We start from the raw sequence: 19,337 nt of genomic DNA, 5'->3' as shown, positions 1-19,337 counted from the left end.
TGATCATGTGAGTTAAATTCACCCATTCCAGTCCATTTTAGTTCACTGATTCCTAAATTGTCAATGTTCACTCTTGCCATCTCCTGTTTGTCCACTTCCAATTTGGCTTGATTCATGAACCTAACATTCCAGGTTCCTATGCAATATTGCTCTTTATAGCATTGGACTTTACTTCTATCACTGGTCACATCCACAACTGGCTTTTGTTTTTGCTTTGCCTCCATCTCTTCATTCTTCCTGGAGTTCTATTTATCCATTGATCTCCAGTAGCATATTGGGCACCCACCGACCTGGGGAGTTCATCTTTCAGTGTCATATCTTTCTGCCTTTTCGTACTGTTTATGGATTTCTCAAGGCAAGAATACTGAAGTGGTTTGCCATTCTCTTTTCAGTGGCCCATGTTTTGTCAGAACTGTCCACCATGATCAGTCCTTCTTGGGTGGCATGGCATGGCTCATATTTTCATTGAGTTAGGCAAGGCCATGTGATCAGATTGGTTAGTTTTCTGTGACTGTGGTTTGCAGTCTTTCTGCCCTCTTATGGAGAAGGATAGGAGGCTTATGGGAGTCTCTCCTGATGGGAGAGACTGACTGAGGTGGAAACTTTGTTTTGTTCTGATAGGGAGACCATGCTTGGTAAATCTTTAATCCAGTTTTCTTTTGATGGGTGGGGTGGTGTTCCCTCCCTATTTGACCTGAGACCAAACTATGGTGGATATAATGAAGATAATGGCGAACTCCTGCAGAAGATCCCACACCCACACTGCTACGCTCAGCACCCCCAACCCTCCAGCAGGCTACCACTGACCCATGCCTTCACTGGAGACTCCTGGACACTCAATGGGCAAGTCTGGGTCAGTCTCTTGTGGGGTCACTGCTCCTTTCTCCTGGGTCCTGGTGCACACAAGGTTTTGTTTGTGCCCTCCACGAGTCTGTTTCTCCAGTTCTGTGTAAGTTCTGGCAGTTCTATGGTGGGGTTAATGGCAACCTCCTCCAAGACGGTTTATACCATATCCAGGTCTACTGCACCCAGAGCCCCTGCCCCTGAAGCAGTCCACTGCTGACCCGTACCTTCTCAGGAGACACTCAAACACAGTTCTGTCTCAGTCTCTGTGGGGTCTCTGGGTCCTGGTGTGCCCAAGGTATGTTTGAGCCCTCTGAGCATCTCTGGCGGGTATGAGGTTTGATTCTACATGTCATTTCGTTCCTCCTACCATCTTGCTGGGGCTTCTTATTTGCCCTTGCATGTGGGGTATCTCCTCAAAGTCACTCCAGCTCTGCACAGCTGCTGGTCCAGCACCTACCGTCTTGCTGGGGATTCTCTGCCCTTGGACATGGGGTATCTCTTCCCAGTCACTCCAGCACCATGCAGCTGCTGTTCCAGTGCCGCACAGCTGAATAGCCCATCACTAATATCACCAATCATATTTTCATAATAGGCCATTTCAAATATAATTAAATCAGCATTCTATGTAGCCACCTGAATTGGTATTAGGTTTGTGATTATTTCCTTTTAAAGTAACATAATGTTTTTGGTGTGGAATATATGCTTTAGAAAACAGTAAGACTTGAAAATACTTTTTGAGAGGATCATATTATAACTGAATAAATGTTATATTCTATTTCATGTCTGGCCTTCTCAGTAGTGTTAAATTTCTTTAGTTATTCCACACATTGATTTTTCCCTTTTCAACTTAAGTTGTTTTCTTCTGTCGTCATGGTCTCATGGAGAATTGGTAAAGGACACATTTACAAGATGAATCCAATCAGTGGCCCATTGGAATAATTTTTAATCTTCAAAGAAGGTACCACTTTCTCAATTTAATTATAAGCTTGACAATTTCAATTTGGATGTTTAACCCCACTTTGACTGGCCTTAACAAAACCCCTTATTTGATTTTCCCCTTAAGCCAGTCTGGCTATTTACCATTTTTGAATGCATCTGAAAAAGGAGAATGTTTCCAATTCAGGCCATGCTTCTAAAAATCCATTCAGAGACATGTGTTAAGCAGGTATTGGAATAAAATTAGGTCACCAGGAAAAGTTCAGGGTAGATACTAAAAGCATATTGAATTATAAGATACATTTTTGCCAACAAATATATATTTAAACATTTCCTGTGGTGTATACTTACCATTACTAGATCATAAGTTAGAAAGACTATTAATGTTTGTTTTTAAGAAATATTTAAGCTATCTCTTATTATCTACCAACACATATACATAATACTCTTTAACACTACCTATGCTGACTTTATTTCCAAATAGTTGAATTGAGCACTTTATAAGTAACTAAGGGTTAAATAGAAACCCCAAGATCAGGTGACCAGATCTCAGTTTCTATTTCAAAATCAGGGCAAACAAATTTAATTTTGTTTTGAGAATCAGAAAAAAAAGTTTGTTTTGTATTTACATTTTAAATATGAAATGAATGTTATATAATTCCATGTCCTAGAAGCTATAATATGATTTGCTTATGGTTTAACTTTGCCTTATTGATATGTTTATTGAGATCTACATTGAAAGTCTTTAAACTGTTTGGAACTTATGAGGATGACTCAGTATTTCTATTTGCTATTTCAAGAAAATGCTGCTTGGAAAATGAACACAAACACAATCAAACCACCATTCTAACAAAATACCTTACAAGTAAGACACTCTCATTTTTCTTAGTACCAAAATTCTATAAATTCTGTAACTGCAAAAATTCTATAACCTTTCTAAAAAACAGTTATTAGATAGCAGTTTTCAAAATTTTATACATTGTATTAATGGTACAGTTTGCTCAACCATACAATATCTGAAAATAAATACATGTTGCAAGTGACATATTACTAAGGGGCAGGGTTGTGTAATAGGTAAAAGTACCAGGTATTTGAACAAGGCTGCCTTGGCTCAAATTCCAGGTCTTTCATTTAATAGCTGTATCACCTTGAGAAAGCTATGAAACCTTCTAGTTCCTTTGTTTCCTCATCTTTAAAATGGAGATGATTATGGTACTTACCTCATAGGATTACTGAGTTAATTTATGTCAACTATTTAGAACTGCACAAACACATAGGAAGCACACAATAGATATTAGCAATTATTATAAGCTGTTATTATACTTGGAGCCAAACCACACACATTTGCCTTTCAAGGACTGCTTTGGTGCAGATGCAATATCCACAGGGGGTGTATAAGTGCAGGTAAACATTGAGACTCATGAGAATTCATAAGCTACCATTGGCACCATTTTATCTAGAAGGTTTATAGGACAGGAAATGTATTTTTCCAGGCAACAACAGGAATTCTAGCAGCAGTAGTTGCCATGGCGATTCACACAGGGATGGGGAGCTAACTATGCCTTCCCCAAGTGATAGCTCAGGTGCAAGGGATGGGCTCCACATCAGTGGAGTGCAGCTTAGAAACCTCAGGCAAAACACATTACTGATAAAGACCTTGTATCCAGAATGTGGGGAGTTAGAGCAGTAAAGTACAATGCATTCTGGTGTGCGACTAACATCAATGAGGAACTTACACAATTGAAGGAAGGAGGAACTAGCATGTCTTTCTTGGATATTCCTCCTATCAATAATTACAGTAAGATTTGAACAAGGATTTGCCAACAAACATTCCACCTTGATGGATTTGTGGAGGCTTACATTTACAGGTATTTAACTTAGGGCTTTGTAAAAAATTTTGGCACTTTTATGAGGAAAAAGAAAATACCTTATATTGTTGTTAAACTCCTTTTCCACAACAAAGGCTTGCAGATACATCTCTAAGTTGAACCAAGCCTTTTGTCTGAAAACATCCTTAGAACCGGACAGAATTGTACTGTAGCTTACCTGAGTTCATGGAGTATATGCCACAAAGCACAAGAGACATTACAATAAAATTAAGATTCCTACAGGATGATAATATTGAGGACTCTAGTTAGATGTTCGAAATTTTGATTATTTGCAAAATACATCCTTGCTGTTAGTAAAAGCTGACTCTGGGCATAATCTCCATATTCAATTCAGTTCAGCTCAGTCGCTCAGTTGTGTCTGACTCTTTGTGACCCCATGAATTGCAGCACGCCAGGCCTCCCTGTCCATCACCAACTCCCGGAGTTCACTCAAACTCACGTCCATCGAGTCGGTGATTCCATGCAGCTATCTCATCCTCTGTCATCCCCTTCTCCTCCTGGCCCCAATCCCTCCCAACATCAGAGTCTTTTCCAATGAGTTAACTCTTCGCATGAGGTGGCCAAAGTACTGGAGTTTCAGCTTTAGTATCATTCCTTCCAAAGAAAACCCAGGATCATCTCCTTTAGAATGGACAGATTGGATCTCCTTGCAGTCCAAGGGACTCTCAAGAGTCTTCTCCAACACCAGAGTTCAAAAGCATCAATTCTTTGGTGCTCAGCTTTCTTCACAGTCCACCTCTCACATCCATACATGACCACTGGAAAAATCATAGCCTTGACTAGATGGACCTTTGTTGGAAAAGTAATGTCTCTGCTTTTGAATGTGCTATCTAGGTTGGTCATAACTTTCCTTCCAAGGAGTAAGCGTCTTTTAATTTCATGGCTGCAGTCACCATCTGCAGTGATTTTGGAGCCCCCCAAAATAAAGTCTGACACTGCTTCCACTGTTTGCCTATCTATTTCCCATGAAGTGATGGGAATGATGCCATGATCTTCGTTTTCTGAATGTTGAGCTTTAAGCCAACTTTTTCACTCTCCACTTTCACTTTCATCAAGAGGATTTTTATTCCTCTTCACTTTCTGCCATAAGGGTGGTGTCATCTGCATATCTGAGGTTATTGATATTTCTCCCGGCAATCTTGATTCCAGCTTGTGCTTCCTCCAGCCCAGCGTTTTTCATGATGTACTCTGCATATAAGTTAAATAAGCAGGGTGACAGTATGCAGCCTTGAGGTACTCCTTTTTCTGTTTGGAACCAGTCTGTTGTTCCATATACAGTTCTAACTGTTGCTTCCTGATCTGCATATAGGTTTCTCAAGAGGCAGGTCAGGTGGTCTGGTATTCCCATCTGTTTCAGAATTTTCCACAGTTTATTGTGATCCACAAGGTCAAAGGCTTTGGCATAGTCAATAAAGCAGAAATAGATGTTTTTCTGGAACTCTCTTGCTTTTTTGATGATCCAGCAGATATTGGCCTCTGGTTCCTCTGCCTTTTCTAAAACCAGTTTGAACATCTGGAAGTTCACGTATTGCTGAAGCCTGGCTTGGAGAATTTTGAACATTACTTTGCTAGTGTGTGAGATGAGTGCAATTGTGCAGTAGTTTGAGCATTCTTTGGCATTGCCTTTTTTGGGATTAGAATGAAAACTGACCTTTTCCAGTCCTGTGGCCACTGCTGAGTTTTCCAAAAATGCTGGCATATTGAGTGTAGCACTTTCACAGCATCATCTTTCAGGATTTGAAATAGCTCAACTGGAATTCCATCACCTCCACTAGCTTTGTTCAGAGTGATACTTTCTAAGGCCCACTTGACTTCACATTCCAGGATGTCTGGCTCTAGCTGAGTGATCACACCATCATGATTATCTTGGTCGTGAAGATCTTTTTTGTACAGTTCTTCTGTGTATTCTTGCCACCTCTTCTTAATATCTTCTGTTTCTGTTAGGTCCATACCATTTCTGTCCTTTATGGAGCCCATCTTTGCATGAAATATTCCCTTGGTATCTCTAATTTTCTTGAAGAGATCTCTAGTCTTTCCCATTCTGTTGTTTTCCTCTATTTCTTTATTCAACTAGATCCTCAAAAAAAAAAAAAAAAAATAGGCACAATTTATGAACTATGTCCAGTTTACTTTTGGACATAGACAGTATTGAGGATCTTATTGTGACATTAATAGGTCAATTAAGTTCATTTATTTTGAACCCAGACCAGTGTAGTAAGAATAAGCACAAGTCACTACCAGAGGAAGAGTGGCTATGTTCCTATTTACTATGGTTGGAATATAGGTATGTCTATTTATATAGATCAGAGGCTTTTAATGTAGGTCAAACTCCTCTTTGATAACTTATTTTTATAACCCCACCCACTTTTATGGAAAGAAGGCAACAGGAACCTGTTTATATGTACTTGCATGCAAATACATATAACAGTAGGAGGTTTGAGGGCCTTAGAAGCTGTGTGGTTTCTCAGTTGATACCTTGATCAAAAACACTTCATCTAGATCAGAGAAGAGTGTTACCAGATATTAGGAAAAATAGTTCCTTTTATGGCACACATTTCAGGTTACATTTGCCTAGAAGTCTTTACAATTGATGAAAGTTATTTGTAATGGTAGAGAATTTTGGACCTGACCTTTATAGTCTGATTGGTTTACTCCACAGGCCTTTAAAGTAAAATAACATTCTCATTTGCACAGGTACAATTGTGAAACTCAGAAAATTTTGTTAAGTTGAACACAGAAATCCCAAAGTGATGTATTACCCTACTCAAATATGCCTTGTTTTCATGAAGATAATTCTTTTGAATTCTTCCCTTGGAGGGTTTTTCATTAAAGTAAGCCTGGTAAGAGGGCTTATAATACTTTTTTTCTTTTGCAGACATGAAGTTGTGCAGTTATTCTCTATGAGTATGCCTGAGGCACTGCTTGGGTCTCAAACAAAATTTCCTACCGTGTGCTTGGCTGGTCTGTGCTCTTGCTCTGTGCCCTGTGATTTGACTCACAGTAGAAAGGCAGGCATCTTAATGCACATAGCTCTTGGACATCAAAAATCCTCAGAGAATGTCTCACAATCTTTCCTCATGAAATAACAGTATTCTTTCAGCAATTGTCCTAATCTGTCTGTAAAAGTAGTCTTCGTGCTCTCCTAGGGGGATAATTTGTCCTGTGTTTTTTTTCAGTCTGCTGGAGGAGAAATCCTACTATAGTCATTTAAGATTTTAAAATAAAAGAAATTGTCAGAGGCCAGCATAAGAGATCACAATGGTACAGACAAAGCTTTGCTGAATCAGTGAGGGAAGAAGACAAGTTGATTTCCACATTTTAAGGCACAAATTTAATTTCACCATCCTTCAAGAATAGGTTTATATATAAAACCCACTCCTATGGAAAAATTAAAATAAAATAAAATAAACACAATCTATACATGACAAGATTACAGAGTCAAAAGGAGAAAATATAAGTTTTAGGGTGGGAAGACCAGAGCCCCTGGTGAAATCTTGAATGATAGCAGGTCACTAGGACCTTCTTCTATGGAAGATTTAATGATATCACAGAGCCCTTGGAATAAACCAAAGAGTTTCATGTTTGAGGGAGAAAATTACCAAGGATCCTCATTACTATTCATGTTCATTTGTCATTTAGAAAAACTTTTTTTTTTCTTTTGGTGAGATTGAAAATGACTTTCAGAATCTAACTAGCTGCAGAAGGTCTTTAATGAAAATTGCTAATTATTAAACAACAGATTTTAGCCTGCAATGTGTCCATGCTGCTGCTGCTGCTAAGTCGCTTCAATCATGTCTGACTCTGTGCGACCCCATAGACAGCAGCCCACCAGGCTTCCCCATCCCTGGGATTCTCCAGGCAAGAACACTGGAGTGGGTTGCTATTTCCTTCTCCAATATATGAAGGTGAAAAGGGAAAGTGAAGTTGCTCAGTGATGTCTGACTCTTAGCGACCCCATGGACTGCAGCCTACCAGTCTCCTCCGTCCATGGGATTTCCAGGCAAGAGTACTGGAGTGGGGTGCCATTGCCTTCTCCGGCAATGTGTCCATAGAGTAACCTTAATAACAAAGTGTGTTATTCTATTCAAAGTCTAGTTGTTTTTTATTTAAAGTTGTGTACAGATTCAGAAGTTCTAAATGTTTTATGAAATACAGAAAAACATTTAAGTGTGAGTGCTTCATGAAATCTTGTTTAATTTTCGTTAATAAAAAATGTCATTCCTGCCACATGCACAGATTTTACCTTCCTGGCTTCAATAAGTAAAAAGACTTAGAGTGTAATTTCCAAGTATCACTGTCTCTCAAATTACATATTGTTTGGTGTTACCTTTTCAAGGATTTCAGACCGAGCATATAATGGAGCTAATTAAATTTTCTCCCAGGAAAGCAGCCAAGTAGACCACTGCCCCAGGCACATAACCTCAGCTTACTACTTTCCTTCACTCATTTATTCTGTATGTGAGATGAGACTCCCTGAACTGCAAAGGTAGGGTACTTAAGCCAGGCAGCTGCTGATGGATTTCAGTATCTACAGAGCCAGGGTTTGAGCCTCAACCCTGACAGCACACATCACAGAGAAGTGACAGTAGAGTGTGAATCGGCTGTGGGTGACAATCTGCCAAACGAAAATAATGGAAGAAGCATTAGTTATATAAAAATGAACCAGCTTGGCTAGCCCTAAAGTATTTTGCAAGATTCTAGGAATATCACCTCGTTTTGTCCAGAGACTGTTTTTGTGAACAACCCAGGAAACAAAACAGTTACAAAATAGAGTTATGTGGGAAAGGTTTCTTTTAGAATGTTCGTTAGTATATGATTAAGCAATTTTCTCAATCTTCACAAGAAACAAAGGAAATATTTAATAACTGACCATCCCTCTATAAGGTTATTTATATATGTTATTTTGACTTTAATAAACATTCCTTTCCTATTTACTATCTGAGAAAACTAGAATGAAGATAGTTAAATGATTAGTTTATGTAATTAAATGGCAGTTCTGGAATTTAAACCAGATTAAAGGCCTGTAAGGCCTTGGTTTTATCTATTTTAATACTCTGCATGATAGGTTAATCATTCTGTGTTTAAAAGACTCTTTTAGGTGAGATTATTTGTGAAATAAATATTCGTGAAAATTAGTGGTTTACATGCATGTATGTATATGTATATATTATTTATCTTAGACTATGAATTTCCTAAGATTTTTCAGTTGTTCTTACTAAGTTACTTTTACATGATAGAGCTTTTACTGTAGATAGTCATCTGTTACACAAGGGGTCAACATTAACCCTGGAATTATGGAGATCCATTACAAAGATAGCTGTAACCCGTCTAGGCCTTATGATATGATATAGAAGCTATAGAATAGAGTTCACTGAAAACCAGGGAAAAAAAATTAACCTAAGATATCATCTTAGAAAATAGAATATGGATCTATTTATGCATCAGATCAATAACTAAATGATTAACATAGATTGATGTGATAATTTACATAGATATGTAAAATGTGAATTAACTCATTCATTTCAGAGATAAAATAACTATCATTTCTGGGGTTAAAAACAAGTGTCGCACATTTCATTTTCTGTAACATTAAATCTCTTTAAATTCCTGATTATGTTCTCAAATAATAGCTTTTTTTCCCCCTCTACAGTTGGACAGTGTCACCTCCCTGATCCAAGCAGCCAAAAATTTAATGAATGCTGTAGTGCAAACAGTGAAAATGTCTTACATTGCCTCAACCAAGATCATCCGAATTCAGAGTCCCACTGGGCCCCGGCACCCAGTTGTGATGTGGAGAATGAAGGCTCCTGCAAAAAAGCCCTTGATTAAAAGAGAGAAACCAGAGGAAACTTATGCAGCTGTCAGACGAGGCTCAGCAAAGAAAAAAATCCACCCAGTGCAAGTCATGAGTGAATTCAGAGGAAGACAAGTCTACTGAAACCACTGTTCTACTCTAGTGTGTATATTACAAAGTCCTGGCTAAACACACTCCTTTATTTTTACACTTGATTAGTTCTGTAAGTTCACTAACTTAGAATTTAACCCACAAATGATGTAAAACATTGAAACCCTAACCCACATGAGCAACATATATTTGGGATCTTGTCATTGTCATTTCTGTATGGCCAACATATGCTTATTGAATGAGTGAAATCTCCAGGTGTCATTCAGCCTTTCCCATCACAGAGTATCTTATATTCATTTCTCAAGTGAGTCCTGTTCATCTGTAATAGGTTAAATATACTCACCCTTTTCGATTAAATTCACCCTTTGAATTAAAACATTGACATGAGCTCTTGACTTGGTTTTCAATGCAAACAAAAGATTTCATAAAAATACTTTCAATTTAATCTCCACATATGTCATTTATCTCATCTAACCTGGTAGACGTGTGATTCCTTCAACAGGGGTAAAAAAGAAATCAGTCTCTAGATATTTGAAACTACTGTCAAATGACTGGGCTAATATCCATCAGAAACTAACCACGTATGAGAGCAGTCAAGCTACTTCTAGATTTTCAATGTCTGTCTTGATTATTTATGAAACAATTAACATTATAAAAGTTATGAGTTTTCATGTCACAAATGTGTGTGTTTCAGAGTTCCATTGTGTTCAACAGTTGTGCACATTGGGTTTTGGGTTTAAGAAGGTTCACCAGAATACATATTAATATATGGAGTAAGAGTTATCCTCCACTGGGGATATGGGCATCTAACTCTATCCCCAAGTGAGTTACGATACAAGAAGTGCAGAGTTCTGCATGACTCTAAAACTTTATTTGTATCAGCTTGCAAGTATAATTAACAGGAAAAGACCAATTTGAGAAACCTTTTGGCATTGAGTAAAATATAACTCAAAAAATATGAGCAAATTGTGCCACTGAACTATGAAGTAGAGTTAAAGGTAATGAAGCTGGAGTGATTTTGATAACATTTTTTAAAATAAAAGTCATTCAGGTCACTTTTAACTACCATCATTGCTCATTCCTAGTTGAGTTCATAATGGATGTTATAACAGTTTCAGAGACTAGTGCAATGCTTCTCTCTCTCTAGTCCTATCTCTCTTTGGAGGAGTCAACTTTCAGTTTCACTTTTTTTCATGCATAGAGTTCCCATTCACAGGATTTCAAACATGCATTTCCTATTCTACTCTATCAAAATTATACCCAAATTATGACTTCACTTTGTAATAAATCGCCATTGATGACTTTTTTCAACAACCATGTCATCATAGTTTGACAAGGTAAAGTTTAAACATACAACTTCAGGTGATGATAGGACTAGTTTGGGTAAAAGAATGTGTGAAACATAAGGATGCATAAAAGTTGAGAGCATGATGTGTATGCTATTGAGCAAATGGTATGGGGAACAGATTTAATTGGTCATTATAAATTACGAGAAAAATGCAAACTTTTCATTGTAATGTATTATATTTTTCTTCCACAATGCCTGGTTTCCTGGGCTAAGTCAGTAAACTTTCTAAGAGCAAAAGCTATAAACTTCTCCCTGTGGACCAGTATGCACAGTATGAATAGGTAAAACTGAGTATGCACTGGCCCACAATAATTATTCTGAACAGAGTCTACTCCCTAAATGAAAAAGCAGTGCATAAAGGAATCAGAGAATCCAAATAATTGTTTTCCAAAACTAGCTAGCCTAATTGGGGCAAAACAGGGGATTTCTTTGTTGAAATGTTCCCATCATTTTCTGTTCTAAGAGGACGTTACAAGAGTTACATCTATCACACTCTCTCAGGTAGAAGTGAGAAAATAATTTATTTAAAAATTATCAAACTAGTACATCTTAGCCTCTAAGCCACACACTCAAGAATAATGAGTCTCATTTGGAAAATCTAGTGTCTGTCTGCTTCTACACAGCCTTCCACAGATTTGAGTTTAGGATGTAGCACTGGATGCCAAAACAACATAAACAACTTGAAATTATATGATTATCAAATAATCTCTGTATCTATCTTTAAAAAATGACTCTCTACCCAAAATGGGATGTGAAAAATTCCTCCTCTTCAAAACAGATGGTTGCCAGCTTAGCTTAAAGCAAACAACTATAATTAAGGAAAACGTAATAATAATAATAAAAAAATTACCTTGGAGAATGTCCCAAGAGTAATGCCTGTTGCAGTAATCAAAGATGCAATAAGAACAAGATGAGCAGAGCTGAGAAAGACATCTGTCCACCTGACTCAATTCCCGCAGTGTGCAGCATCTCACAGTCTAATTCAATTCAAGCCTGCTAATAGTATAATACTTGTAAGCAAAATTAGCAGCAAATATATTAACAAATCCTCACATTATAAAACATAGTTAAATGAATCTAATCAGTACGTATGAAGATGGTGTATATATTTATAACTGAGTTCTCTTCTGTAGGGGAATGACTGAAATTTCCTAATGATGGTGATTGCCCATCTATGCACCTTTTTAAATCACATCACAGAGATTTGTGCTTCTTCTAATGATACCTTTGCTTTATCTTGCTAATCAAAACTCACCTTTTTTCCTTGGGTGAAATCAATTTATGTAGGAAAAAAATCTTTGAGAGGGAGGAGAGGGCATATATCACCTAGAATGACAGTTCCAACCTGGTTAGCCACCAGCATCACTGGCAAACATTGAACTGAAATCAGAAGGTAGCAAAGGTCTGTGAAATCATAATCCAGTTTTAGTTGAAAAACTAGAAGGTTTTCCTCAAATTGGAAAGATGATAAATATAAATCTTTCCAGTATACTTATCACAAGTGGAAATTAATAAATTAAAATATTTCTTACTTTCTAATAGACTCAATAAATGAGTCTAGAAAAAATTCAAACACTAAATTTCTAAGGAAATTTGTTAATCCCTTTGTACTTGTCTTATGACGTGAATAAAAACTGTGAATATATTAGATGCAATATTCTTTAAAATGCAATATTCTTAAAATTGCCTCTGGTCTTTGCAAATCTCTTAATTTATCAATGTTAACATATATGTTCCCCCATAAAATTCCTTCTGTATGAAGGGTAAGTACCCCCACAACTAAAACAGAAAGGTCTGCTTCATCAGGCTGACATTGTTGCACACTTAACAGCTTCAAAGGAGGTCAGTCTTCAAGTCACATTAAAACAAGACTAAATTGGGAACACACAGTTAAGTACCCAATTTGGGCCTCAAATCTAATAATTAGTGCTCCTCAAATTTTAATGAGCACCTGAAAAGACTAACATCTAACAGTAGAGGTATTTCCAATAGCTTCCTACACCTTTACTTTAAGGGTGGTCTTTGTATCTCATCATCCTTGAGCTTGTAGCTTCCTATTAACTGCTAACAGTTTGCTACCAGAAGACAGTCAGGCATCCTCATCCCAGTCAATTACTCCCAAATAATGTGCTTTCCTCTTAGTCCGTGCTCCAAAATCCCTTATCACTTTTTAGGAGTCCATCCCATATATCAATTGATTAATAGCATTCTAGTTAAAATTATTAACTTAAAATCCCAATGGCATTATCTTTTTTTTTTTTCCTATTCCAGAAAACATGCTTACCTTTTTTGGTGTCAAATCCACACTTCCCTGCTAGGGATTGTGGTTCCCATGGATACACAATTTTTTATAGTGGTAGAATGAGTAGAATGAGATGGAGACTTTTCCTGGTCATATTTAGCCTTCTCTATTGAACTCACTGCAGAACTGTTTCACTGTCACTGTAATTTTCTAGGTCAGCAAAGCAAGCACCAGAATATCAAATTGAATGAAATCCGTATTTTCTTTTGTCAGCCTGCCTTTTGTTAAGATTGTCTGTCTATTGCATATTTAGGTAGCAAACAACCATTTTTCTGTTTGGAAAGTCAGAAATATTTTTATTTGACTTGGTCAGAAAATTTAGGGGCATCCAGTTAAAAGAAAATAACTTGCATATTATTTTAATAATTCTTTTTAAGTTGACAAAAATGTGCAACCTGGGAAATGTATATTTATATATAATTTTTCATTTATACATCACATGCCAGAAAGCAACACTTAATCAGACAAAAACCCTATAGCATTTTTTTTTCATAACCCTCTTCCCATACCATTAGAATATCTTTATTATTAGTATTTTGCATTGTTTTACTACCAAATAAACAAGTCAGGCCTAATGACAGAAAAGTCTACACACAAAGTAGTTTAAAGTTTTCATTTTGGTTCTTTGGGTCTATTAGAATAAAAAAATATGGATGTTATTAAAACCAGATGTCCTAATCAAGGTGTTAATACTATCCTAGATATCTAAAAATGAGAGAGAAGAATTAACATTTTAAATGCATTTTTTGCCATTTTAACTAACATGAACAAGAAACATTTTCTATTAAAGCAAAAGAATAATTTCCTATGTTCATCATTTTACATGTGAATTTTTTCCCCCACCAAGATAGAGAGGACCTATTCTTGAACATTGTTAAAGAAGATAATACTAATTGAGAGAACCACTTCTAAAGGGAACCCAATCTTACCTTCAGATGATAGATGGTTTGATCTGGCCTTTATGTAGCTTGTGGGATGAGATGTTCATGGTTATAGGCTGGCTTCTAGCATCCAAAAACTCCCACTGGTTTATGAGAACAAAACGCAAGGACTGATCTTCAAAATGAACAAGTTGGAGGAAAAAAATCAGTAAGTACAGAACAGTTAAAAGAAAGTAGGTAAATGACAGAGGTGGAGAAGGGAATAAGAAAGGTAGTTGCTGAAGCTGTGAACTTTTATACCGGAGAGAGGAAGAGTTCTGTGAAGATTTGGCAACCTCCTCCTGAGGAAGATTTTTAAGGATAAGACGGGGCACTTGTCTTTGGTGGTTTGGAATGAAGTCATGTCAGGGCAGGAGAACACATTGTGTAACTTTTGAGGATCACTTAGTGATATTGTTTGCAAGATGGGAAGCAGAAATCCAGACAATTTTCTAGGCTGATGATGGGTGAAATTCTTCCCAGTATCAAAGTGAATCAAGATATTATATATTTAATATTTGTCAAGCAATGTTGATGTTCCAAACACTGCCCTAGGTTCTTAGGATACATCAGATAACAAAACAGTGATTCTTGCCATGAGCTAAGTCTGTGGTAAATGCTATTACCTTACTTAATTTTTTTTAAATAACCCTATGTGATAAACATTATCAGTTCTATTCCTTGGATAAAGAAAGTAAGGATATGGATCTTTCTACAAAACTCATTGGCTTTAAAATTTGTTTGCAATGTGGACTCTGAACTTTTAGCCATCACAGCAGATTTCCTCGAAAATGAGATGAGATTTTTCAGGTGAAAATGAGATACACATTTCAAATGCTCGCTGAGTTCCTATGTAAGAACAAAAGGATCAAAACTTTGTGCACACACACACATACACACATACATACATACATACATACACACACACACTCCTACATCATTGATAAGTATATAAGTAATTAATTGAATATTATCACCTCTAATAACTGAATAAAGACTATCGGGTATATAAGGAATGAATATTTCATCTATGTGATCTGAAATCAAATGAAAACACCAAATTACCTTCATTTCCATAGAGGTGAAATCTTCCATGGAGATGTATGTTTAAAACCCATCTTTAGCATCAATTGGTAACAAACATTTATAGACACCATTTCTTTCCTTCTTTATTGCTAATATGTATTTATGTGTTTAAAGTTATGGATCCCATGGGAGGACTGGCCAAGGATTACTGAAATAAGGTAAAGGTTCCTTGAATTCCAAACTGACTGAACCATAGGAAATGTATGTTTCCTTCTTTATAGAGGTAACAAAATGAATACAATATGTACCTGACTGTAAGCAAATTGAGTTCTTTAACTTTACATGGTCCTTATTCCTAGAGACAACAGAAGGCTAGACTCTCCCTCTTGCCCCTGTTGCTTGCTATACCTCCCCTTCTCAGGCCTGGGGTACTTGACTTCCTGGTTTTTCTTAAAGTGGAGTCAGAAATGTTTCCTTTAAGTGTGAATGCATTTATTTGGGGTCTTCGCTTTTGAGTACCTGGTACCTCAGAATGATGGTACCTGTTCCCAACTGCCATAAAAGGAAGCTCCAGAGTTCTTTTAAAAGAGACTCAGATTTCTAACAACCATCTCTAAACGTCTTTTCAATGTAGGACATATATTACAGCAGCCCTCTAAATGGCTAGCTAAAATGCTAAAAGTACTAGCAGAATACTAATTCTGCTTATGTCCTCTGTTTTCATTCCAAATGAGGTATTTTTTAATTCTAAAGTTTTCTTTCCTTTACATCTTCAAGAAGAATGCTTATTTGTTTGTTCTGAGTATTTGGTCTTAAAATATGTAGCATCTCTAAACATTCTAAAACCCCCTTTTAATAATTACATCAATAGTTCAAAACCTGAAGTTATATATACTTTTTTTCTATTCAGACAACCATGTATTATGTAGTCCTAGGCCAGTCCTCTGGAGAAGGCAATGGCACCCCACTCCAGTACTCTTGCCTGGAAAATCCCATGGACAGAGGAGCCTGGAAGGCTGCAGTCCATGGGGTCACTGAGGGTCAGACACGACTGAGTGACTTCACTTTCACTTTTCACTTTCATGCATTGGAGAAGGAAATGGCAATCCACTCCAGTGTTCTTGCCTGGAGAATCCCAGGGACGGGGGAGCCTGGTGGGCTTCTGTCTATGGGGTCGCACAGAGTCGGACACAACTGAAACGATTTAGCAGCAGCAGGCCAGTCCTCAACATGTCACAGCAGTTTCCAATCTTCATGAATTATCTGAAGCTCTCTGTGATATTCACTGATAGTCTAGCTGAGACTGACAAGTTTCTTTGGTCTGGGTTTCTAAGATCAAATTTGGATTGGAATGTTTATTCATGAAACAAAGGAGAAAGTCTAGGAGTTTAGTTCATGCTCTCAGTTAATGAGAACTTGTCTTCTTGAGGCTTTAAACAAAATTAATTTTGAAAATATTATAGAGATAGTATTCCATTGCTTGCTAAATCTTATACCATTATAGCCCTCTATTCCTGTCTGCTAGTATACAATGAGATATAAATATGAGAATTTCAGCAACTGCTTTTGAGAGTTAAGCCATGCTTCTGATTTTGAAAGCTGACCTTGTGCAGTAAAATTCCTCCAAAGAAAATTTCACTGGACCTGAATGACAGCATAAAGATTTTTCTTTGATGTCCATGAATAATACATCCCTGAAAACAGAAGTAGACATATGTTATGCCCAATTTAGTACTTAATAGTTGGGACTCTAAAGCAAGATTTTCTTGGGCAAGTTGTTGGGTGATTAAGTAGAAATTAAAACTTCCAGTGAAAGATTTCCAGATGCCTCTGCTTTCCATTTTTATTTTATTTTTAGTTCCATAGCAACCTGGCAACAATTAAACAAACACAACAATGACAAAAACAGTCACTTACTTTACTGTATGTACTTTTATAGACAACAAATGTGATAGTTTAAACATAGTGACATTTCTGAAGGTCATGTGTACATGGTAAGTCAGGATGAAGGCAGATTTAAATTAAGACACTCTGAGATGAAATAAAAGCAAGGAGTTGATAATAGTCATCTTTATCATAGCAATATCTTGAGAACTAAATTTTAATGGAATTTGAAGTGTTTCAAACTACTTTGCTTCCATACCTCACTCTGCTATGCAGAAGGCAGAATGGCGCTGAGTGAACCATCTACTGTAGTAACAACCAACTTGAAGAAGTTTTATGGTTTGGCCATGGGTAAACTTTGGCAAAAGTGTTTGTGGAGCTGTCATTATTTATCTTTGAGGTCAATTTCATCCATCAATAAAAATGAATTATTTATCCAGGAATAGATAAAGCTCTTTAATACCCTCATGACATTGACATAGAAGCCCAAATATTCCTTGTTTGAGATTCTGCATGTCTTTTGTGCTTAACTGAATCAAACTAATTTTTTTTTCATTGCATTTCAATTATTTCACACATGTAACACTGGGTTTGTTTTGAAATTATACAGTATTATTTGAAACATTATTTAACTCATGTCAGTGTAGTTTATTAATAATTTGCTTAACTGGAACTACATATGTTAAAGCAATAAAAATGAAAAGTATTGTTTATGCATTTGGCGTTTGTCTTTTGTGGTTTATGTTATGAGTGGGACAAAATTACTGAGTAATCTAACCAGTAGTCAAGGTATGACCTTCATTCCTACTCTCCTTCAGTTACATAGACTACAATTTGGGAGGATTTCTACTACAAACTACCAGTTGAACACAAGTGATGTAGACAATATGTAGTAGAATTAAACTTTTGGTTTAAATGGCACATTTTTTGTTTGTTTGTTTCAGTATGGATGTTAGGCCTTGACTTGAATAATGAATGTCTATGTAGCTGAGAAACTGTTCTCTAAACTTAGGACTTGATGGAAAGAACCAATTTTTCGGAGACTGTCTGAATACATACTTCTATGGAATACAATTGTCTCTAGCAACACTTCTGCATTTGAATATTAATAGATTTGGATTATCCATCTTAGCTTCCTCACCTCTATGCTGGTGATAATTGCTCATCAGTGTGAATCCCATGGCAAGAGTCTCTGGATCCTCTTCCAGCATTTACACACTGTTGTTGTCCATTCTAGGACATGATTTTCTCCCTTCATGACTCCCACTGCTTGAGGTGCTTCTTGGGAGGTCTCAGTCTGCTTCTGTACCTTCTTAAAACACAGTCTGAAATGTAAAGTCTTTTATCACTTGATTCCTATGATAAACTATGCCTCCCCTCACTCAGTTCTGCTAAATGCCAGCCACCTCCTTTTAATGAAAGGCTGTGTGGGATTGTCTTCCCAAGTCAGTCTCCCTGTGTCACTCTTCCCCAGGAGCCCAGATTTGCTCTGGCAGCAGCATTCTCTCCACCTTGATCTGTTGTCATGCTGGCTCTGGGGGTGGAAGTGGTACTAAAAGCACTCTTGGCAAGAAGAGTCATTTCTGCCTGGAGTCTGAGCTGATGTCCTGACATTTCCTGGGCAACACCATTAAGCATTCCATCCAGGAGCAGTAACTCACAGATGTAACTTCCAGACACCACATGTCCAATATCCTGTGGCTGGTAAGGGAAGAGCTGCTGTACCTTGTTGTTAAGTAACAGGCTCCCTACAGTGTCTCAGTCTCTTATTTTTGGAAAGGAAGAGATTCATGAGATGCGGGCCCAGAAAAAGGAGTTGTTATAGAATCAATGGGGAATGTTCAAAGCCCAGAGTGATGGTAAAGGGAGAGTGGATCACACTCAGGTTTATAGGAGGTTACCCTTCATCCCCAGGATCCTGGAAGCAAGAATCTGCCATTCCGAATGCCACAGATGAAAGAAATCCCCTCGTCATTGCTGCTTTCCTGTCTTCTCACTACCCCTTCTAGTTGGCGGTGGTGACAGAATGTTAGGTGTGCTGATTAAGTCTACATTGTCACCTTTTGTAACACAGAAAGGACAAACTCCAAGGGCCACAAGTGAGCAGTCCCCGGAACACAGACCTAAACCCCTCACTGGGTGGGGTGCCCTCTGTGGGCACTGATTCAGCATAGGTGTGGGAGGAGAACTGATGGGTTTGTTGTTATTGTTTCTTTTTATTTGACTTTAGAGGAAGGCTCTGCGAGAGCACTGGAAATCCACAGCTTGATTCTGGAATGTC

The 19,337-nt window shown here is 37.3% G+C and overlaps 1 protein-coding gene across 8 annotated transcripts in view; it reads left to right on the top strand.

Annotated features, from left to right (window-relative positions):
- The window catches only part of CTNNA3 (catenin alpha 3), a 1,976,430-nt gene extending 1,958,656 nt beyond the window's left edge, over positions 1-17,774 (top strand). For all 8 annotated transcript variants that reach the window (XM_070781776.1, XM_070781778.1, XM_070781775.1 and 5 more), the window contains one exon: positions 9,322-17,774. In XM_070781776.1, coding sequence (XP_070637877.1) covers positions 9,322-9,609 — 288 coding nt within the window. In that variant the 3' untranslated portion in view covers positions 9,610-17,774. The remainder of the gene's footprint in view (positions 1-9,321) is intronic.
- The last annotated feature ends 1,563 nt before the right edge of the window (positions 17,775-19,337 follow it).

Source organism: Bos indicus, chromosome 28 (genome assembly GCF_029378745.1).
Source record: "Bos indicus isolate NIAB-ARS_2022 breed Sahiwal x Tharparkar chromosome 28, NIAB-ARS_B.indTharparkar_mat_pri_1.0, whole genome shotgun sequence".
Classification (NCBI taxonomy): Eukaryota; Metazoa; Chordata; class Mammalia; order Artiodactyla; family Bovidae; genus Bos; species Bos indicus.
The sequence above is the reverse complement of the archived record's forward strand: the minus strand, read 5'-3'. Positions and strand labels throughout refer to the sequence as shown.